This window comes from Octopus bimaculoides, chromosome 6 (assembly GCF_001194135.2).
Source record: "Octopus bimaculoides isolate UCB-OBI-ISO-001 chromosome 6, ASM119413v2, whole genome shotgun sequence".
Classification (NCBI taxonomy): Eukaryota; Metazoa; Mollusca; class Cephalopoda; order Octopoda; family Octopodidae; genus Octopus; species Octopus bimaculoides.
The window spans coordinates 95,143,822-95,151,815 of record NC_068986.1 but is presented as its reverse complement, the minus strand read 5'-3'; the positions used below and the strand labels follow the sequence as shown (position 1 = coordinate 95,151,815).

At 39.2% G+C, this 7,994-nt stretch overlaps 1 protein-coding gene across 1 annotated transcript in view; it reads right to left on the bottom strand.

Moving 5' to 3' along the window:
- The window catches only part of LOC106883919 (carbonic anhydrase-like), a 49,261-nt gene that overhangs the window by 14,849 nt on the left and 26,418 nt on the right, over positions 1-7,994 (bottom strand). The window contains exons 3-4 of the mRNA XM_052968443.1: positions 6,757-6,921; positions 3,143-3,294 (exon numbers count right to left, since the gene is read on the bottom strand). Coding sequence (XP_052824403.1) covers positions 3,143-3,294; positions 6,757-6,921 — 317 coding nt within the window. The remainder of the gene's footprint in view (positions 1-3,142; positions 3,295-6,756; positions 6,922-7,994) is intronic.

The window sequence follows — 7,994 nt, the reverse complement described above, 5'->3', positions numbered from 1 at the left end:
CACACACACACACACACAGAGGTGCACACACACACACACACACACACACACACACACACACACACACACACACACACAGAGGTGCGTTTTATTTAGGAAATAACGCAAACCTAATTTATCTGGTATTTGAGATCCTGCTGTAACCCTGGGCAACAATTAAAACAGAAATATTACGTCATTGTTGTGAATGGCATCGTTGCTGTCGAATGTTCTGCTTGTGAGCCAAATGCCTACTGGTTGCTTTGGCATATTTTCCTCACTCCTACGCATTCTCCCCATCCCCTTCGCCGTCATCGCCATCTTCGTCATCATCATCATCATCATCATCATCATCATCATCATCATTAGCCTCTCACATTTCATGTGCCAACTATTCAGTTTGATTTTCATCAATGCTAACATTTAAACTTTAAAAAATCGAGACACTTAATCACACGTTCTGATCCTGTGCCTGCTCCCCATCACCACCACCTCCATCACTCTCACCCCCCACGCATACACACATCCCTGCTCCCCATCATCACCACCTCCATCACTCTCACCCCCCACGCATACACACATCCCTGATTCCTGACACACACCCTCTTTTCCCTCTGCCCTACTCAACGTTCAAGCAATCAGTTTTTTTCCCTCAAGTTAATTCAAATGTCATGCAGTCATTAACAAAGTATTTTGTGGTTTTAATTTATGATAATTATATTAATTAGACCACCCTACAACATCCACTTGTTTTAAATTAACGAGGCAACCTCTATGTGGTCGCTTGACCGACTAGAAATAACAAGGAAATCTCTCACTTGCTACATTCTAACGTCTTCAAGAAAAAGAAAGATATATTGGAAATTGTAGTAAGAGACTAATGGTTTGAAAAAGAAAATAAACATGACAGACATGGGTAGATATTATTGATTATACATATTCTCCACCAAAGCTAACCTGGGGCTAAACAGCAACAGCTTCATACAAACTAAGGAACAACTAAAGATAACAGCCAAATATCCTTAATCTTACACTCACCATCTTTAAAAGAAGGACATTGTACTAAATATATTAATTTTGTTAAGCTTATTTCTATAGATATACTAAAGAAATTATAGACAGCACTAATTTTTGCTACAACGTTTCGTATCGAGACGTCACGTGTAAAGAAACACTGAGATCGAAGACAAAAGTGGGAAATGAGTGAATATGCCATATTTCGTGGGGTTTTGCCCCTTCTTCAGCACCCGTCTAACCCACTCTCACCTCCGAACACATTGCTTATATAGCCACCGCATACAGCGGTGTTAAGTTATAGGGTATATCAACTTACATACCAAACGTATTCCTGGAACTGGTACCTAAAGACTAATCCTTTGTAGGTACGTGGTGTTTCATTATGGAATCATAATATTCTATAAAGTATATTAAATGTTTTTATAAGTCAATAGCATGTTCTACTGCGTCAGCAGTGCTTCTTATATTATTTTGTTAAGGTTCTGGGTTGATAAATTAAGGACCAGTCAAGTACTGGGTCGATGAGATCGACTTACCTACAGTAGAAAGGATTATTTTGTTAAGGTTATTTCTACAGATATTCTATAGAAATTATAGCCAACTCTGAATTTTGCTACATCGTTTCGTATCGAGACATCAGATGTAAACAAACAATGAGATCGAAGACAAAAATGGGTAATGAGCGAATATACCATATTTCAGGGGGTTTTGCCCCTTCATCAGCACCCATCTAACCCATTCTCATCTCCGAACACATTGCTTATATAGCCACCGCATACAGTGGTGTTAAGTACCTACAAATCATTAGTCTTTACGTACCAGCTCTAGGAATGCGTTTAGTATGTAAATTGGTATACCCATATACTTTACAGTATATTATGGTTGCATAATGAAATACCACGTACCTACAAGTCATTAGGAAATTAGTAAATATATTAAATCTAATCAAAAGCTGGAGTATCTTGGAAATTAGCATTTTTAGCAAAAGGATAAACTTCGCTAAACGACGACAACCACAACAACAACCACAACAACAACCACTTCAAACGACAAATATTTAGCTTTTACAGAGAAGACAAGTCAAGAAATAATAAGTAATGACGTCCAGTCATGGCCAGATTTGATCCCTACACTGCAGTTAATGGAAGGAATGGCTGTGAGGGATACCGTCAAGGGTTAGAAACAAATATAACTTAACAATATGAGTCAACTTACAAGGCGAGTTGGCACAGAAGCAGTCCGTCTGTCTTTACGTCCTGAGTTCAAATTCTGCCAGCCGAAGTCGAATTTACCTTTCACCCATTCGGGGTCGATAAAATAAGTATGAGTATTAGCATTGGTGTTGATGTAATCGACTACACCCTCCTGCGAAATTGCTGGTCTTGCGCCAAAATTTGAAACCATAATGAAACAAATTAGAGATAAAAACGAACGAAGGGTCCGCGACCAGGTGGAAATAACAGACAAGCCTCGCTCTAAATATACATTAACTATCTTATTAAAAGAAGAAAAACACTGAATAAGGCAGTCATATATATATTCTTGAAAAGGTTGCAACTGCCAAGCCAGGACCTTTGTCCATTATTATTATTGTTAGTAAGTTCTCAGTCTCATCTGTTTTTCTGTCAACAATGTCAACACGCTTGAGTTGTCTTTGTCCTCTGTTAGGCTGCAGAACTCTCCAAAATGTGACAACTAATATGGCCTGGTGTTCAGCGCGATAAATCTACTGGGTCCTTGGATTCTCGGAGCTGACACCCCCTCCTCGTGATAATTCTAATGAGACACTTCCAACTCACATCCTCTCATCAACCATACTGAATTAACTGCGGAAATGTAATAAACACAGCACCCAGTCCTTCTGTTATAGAATGTCATCTCTTTTGTATTACTTCCCTGCATATGTTTTCCTACTAATTTCAATTTGCAGAAGTTTAGGTTAAAGCATTAACGTTCTCAATCTAACCAGTCTCGGAGCCCAAGAATGTGAGGCGCATGGGCACAGCCATCTTCTACGCTCAAAACCGCCTCCTATAAATACATGTGTGCGTACATGCGTATGTATCTGAATGAGTGTTCACAAAGTTTGCGTATAGTTGTACGTGTGTGCACCTAAGTGCATGTGTATGCGTATGACATTACTTACCTCCATCGGGAAAGAGTTGCCGTCGAGAAAATGTTCGGAACCATAATTATCGGAGGAACCCCAGTGAAAATGAAACTGTAATGCTGTATATATACCACTGAGTCCGCCGCCAGACAGAGTAGGTGCTGGACTTTGGATCAGATGTGCCTCCACTTCACGGGAAAAACAAAAACAAAATTAACGACATAACCAGTTACAGTTCAGATGAGGATATATACTTACGGACTACATATATACATATATATATACATACCTAGACAAATGCATGCAGTACAGACAGCTACGCATGTATCTATATGCACATGCTTGAATATACACATTTACACACATACACAACATACATACATACATTCATACTTACACGCAGTCTAGAAAAGGAGAATGTATGTGTGTGTGTCTGTATGTTTATATGTATATACATATATACATATATACATCCATATATACATATATATATATATATATATATATATATATATACATAAATATATATATTTTATATAGACTTATATATACATATATGTATGTATATGTATGTTTGTATATATATTTTGTATATATGTATATGTATGTATATATGCGTGTGTGTATGCATGTATATATATACATATAAACACACATACGTGCGTATATATATATATATGCACACATATGGCTGTTTATATGTATATGTATATATATATATATACACGTATATATATACACAGACGCACACACACACACACACACACGCACGCACACACACACACACACACACATATATATATATTTATACACACACACGTATGTATATGTGCATATGTATGTAAGTATATATATATTTAGATCACTAAATAGCAAATTAAAAATACATACGTACACCAAAGAGAATTTATAGCAACATAATCATAAAATATTGAAGATGTTTGGTTCCAGTTTTGTTCGCAGAATGGATTTCTTTATTAGATGGCGCATTCGGTGTTACTACGCATTTAACAATTTCCCACTGATGCTATCAAGAGTCACAACACCCACACCACATCACCTGAATATTCTGGGAATATCTGAAACCTAAAGCTTTTAAAATTCTACCTGTTCAGCACCATTATTTTAGCTGATTTGTGAAAATCCTAGTTGAATGTTATATTTTCAGTCGTGAAGCCAGTCTTAGCATATTTGGTACTGGAAATTGCTGAGAATTTGATTAGAAATAATTATGCAACAAGAGGAAAATCAATATTAATGGATGACTAATATTATTTTAGTGTTTTCGGTTTGTACAGTTGGTAACTACGGGCACATTCCAGTATTATTATAACCTCATTAGCTGAGCATTAATTTCACTATATTTTTCCAAAGCAGTGATGGAATAATCATAAGACTGTATATTGGTTGGTGAAGAAATATTGTGCTATTTAGAACTACTTGAATAACTAAACCCAAACATACCCTTAGCAAAAAATCTACAGTGAATATTCACATAATTATTTGGGAGAGCAGTAAAAATCTAATCTGAAAGGTTAAATACATACTTGGCGAAGAAAAAGTAATATTTCTTTTGACTGATATTGCTTAAAATTTTTCGGCAAGTATGGGAGAAAATCCTAGCTAGGTTTCGGTATTGTTCTGACCTCGTCATTAGAATATTGGCTTCACTGTACTTGCAAAGTAGTGATAAACGAATCACGCAAGGAAAGTACAAGATTTTATATGGGTTGCATTTTTTCTGTGGAAATATCAAACGTAAGACTGCCTGAGCTACAGAACTTCAGATAAAAAAGGTAAAGACTCCCTTTGGTTATGAATGACCATAGGATTGCTCTTAGAAAGTTACCCTTCGAGGAACAAGTCCGGGCAAGGTTGTTTTATGGAAGACCAGCAGTCGCCCATGAATACTAGCTTCCCCTATCCACGCCATCGATGTTATCCAAGGGAAAGGCAAAGGCCGATACAGTTTGGCACCGGTGACGTCACAACTCATTTTTACAGCTGAGTGAACTGGAGCAACATGAAATAAAGTGTCTTGCTCAAGAATACAACACACAGCTCGGTCCGAGAATCGAACTCACTACCTCATGATTGTGAGCCCGACGCTCTAACCACTGAGCCATGCGCGTTCACTACAAAACTCCAGACATGACAGATGTTTCATGCGAGAAGTAGATTCATGCCGTGTATCTTTGAGATGTTTGTGTGTGTTAGAGAAATAACTGCTCGTCGTCAGGTGAATCGCTCTGAGAAAACAATGATTGACTACTTCAGTTTCTTTTAGAGAAGTCTGTGCTGGTTAATTTGAGACAAATCCGATAAAAAATTGGCAGATCTGGGGTTACTGTAGAAATTGATGAATCTTGCTTTCACGTTAGACCATGCAAAGCATGCAAAACACTCTCGCTTTTGGGTTTCCATTATACAAGCAGGTGTCACTTGGCTACATGGAAATTGTAGAAACACGAGGGATTATCGCTCTTTTTTATATAATACTGAATCTGGTCAGCAAACATCAGTTATTCACAGAGATGAGTGGAGAGCATACCGCAACAATCATAGTCTTGGATGCACACACAGAACTGTGAAACTTTCAGTTTCAATACAGATGTGAACTACGCAAATGACTGAAGCAAGAGGAAAAAAGCGCAAGGGTAACATTAAGACACAAACACACACACGTAGCTATCTATCTATCTATCTATCTATCTATCTATCTATCTATCTATCTATCTATCTATCTATGCAATAGAGTTCACATGTCACAAACACATAGTCCTGCAATTCAGGGACTACTTCGGACTAATCAGCAACTCTTACAATGAAAGGGATTGTATACAGTCGCTCGATCCTTTAGAAAGCAGACAAATACCACTAAAAAGTAAATAAATAAAACACCTAAGAAAAAGAAAGGACACACTGGATAAATCAGATGTATTATTTCTGGAAGAAGAAAACGAATGGTCATGGTTGGAATACCTCCAATCGTCTGCTTTGATCATAGAGTTAAAGAATCGTAATACCTGGTGGTATTTGGGTGTTACCAGCAATGAAATGAAGTATTACCAACTTTCCAGCCATAAAGTGAGCAGCTCGCTAGGGAACACGGTACAACTGAAGAGTGCCTCGTGGTTATTATAGAAGTGAGGGTAAAAACACTGTTTACATAACGCTGGGACGCTTGCGGAACAAAAAAGGAGGGGAGTAAGGAAGAAAGGAAAGAAAAATGGAAGGAACCAACGATGGAAGGAATAAAGAAAGAGAACAAATAAGGCGAAAGAAAGGAAGGAAAAGGAATGAGAGAAAAAAAAAGGAGTAGGAAGGAAGAAAAAGAAGGAAGGATGGGTACGTTTGGTACTAGGTTCATTGCCAAAATTTCAGTAGAGAAAGGAGGTGGAGGGAGAAGAGGAATAGTAGTTGTAGTAGTAGTAGTAGTAGTAGTAGTAGTAGTAGTAGTAGGTGGAGAAGAAGAAGAAGAAGAAGAAGAAGAAGAAGAAGAAGAAGAAGAAGAAGAAGAAGAAGAAGAAGAAGAAGAAGAAGAAGAAGATGAAGAAGAAGAAGAAGAAGAAGAAGAACAACAACAACAACAACAACAACGGCGGCAGCAACTACAACGATGACAATAACAAAACTGAGGTGTGACTTACCTGTGTGTCCGTTATTGACGATGGGTGCGCCATCGGCGGCGGTGCTGTAGTGTTCCATATGAAAAGGAGGAAAGCGTTTATTGGTGGCCTCCGACGAGATGATATCGATTGGAGACTGAAAACTTTTGTCGCAGGTGTTGTTCTTTGACGACCAGTCGATGGTTCCTGTCATTCAAGTAGGAGTGTTCAAAGCGATGATGTTAGTGGCGATGATGATGATGATGATGATGATGATGATGATGATGATGATGAAGGTAATGATGATTATAACGATGATGAAGTTGATGACGGTGTTGATAATTTCACAATTATGTCCTTATTGTTACCACTAGGGTCGCTTTATACACACACGATAAAAAGTGTGTGTATGTATATATGTTATCTACTGCATCTCCTGCTCTCTCTGCCCTTCTCTATACATCGGGCAAACGAGACGCCGCTTGGCTGACCGGTTCGCGGAACGTCTCCGAGACATCCGACTCAGCAATGACACCCCGGTCTCGCGCCATTTCTGCTCTACCGGTCACTCTTTCCAACACCTGTCTGTGTTCAGATTGTCCTTGCGCAGTGGCCATCCGAACTCCCGTTTGTGCCGTAAACAGGGATTAATCTTCTTTCTTCGCTCCTTTGCGCCACATGGGCTCAACTCTCCTCTCTTCTTCATTTAACCTTCTCCCCTCTCCTATCTCCCCCTTACACCTACTTCCTCCTACCAACCTCTCCTCTCTTGCTTCGACTCCTACTTCTCTTCACTCCTACTCTCCTTCTCTTTTCTCTTCACACCTACCCACCTTCTCCCTTCCCCCCTTCAGAATCATCCCTCCCTCGTAAAGCACCCCACCCTACACAATCCAAACTACGCACCACTACACCATACACCACCATACCACACAACACCACATCACATCACACCACCACGCACACACTAGCACTGACCACTTCCCAGCTCCACATCTTCACACCTACACATACACACACGGACACGTCAAGGTCACCAGCCCTCTTCCACACGCACATACATACTCTCTTATACACACACGCGCACTTTCGTTATGGGACCACCACTACTTTATTATCTCCCCTTCTTCCTATCTCTCCTGTGTGACCCCTCTGTCCGTCATTCACCATGATAGATCGCTAGCCACTACACATTCTTTATTTTCTCTCTTTGTTTCTTTCTGTGTTCCTTTCTGTGGAAGAGCGTAGGCTCGAAACGTTAAAGACTTTTTCTCTTCCCG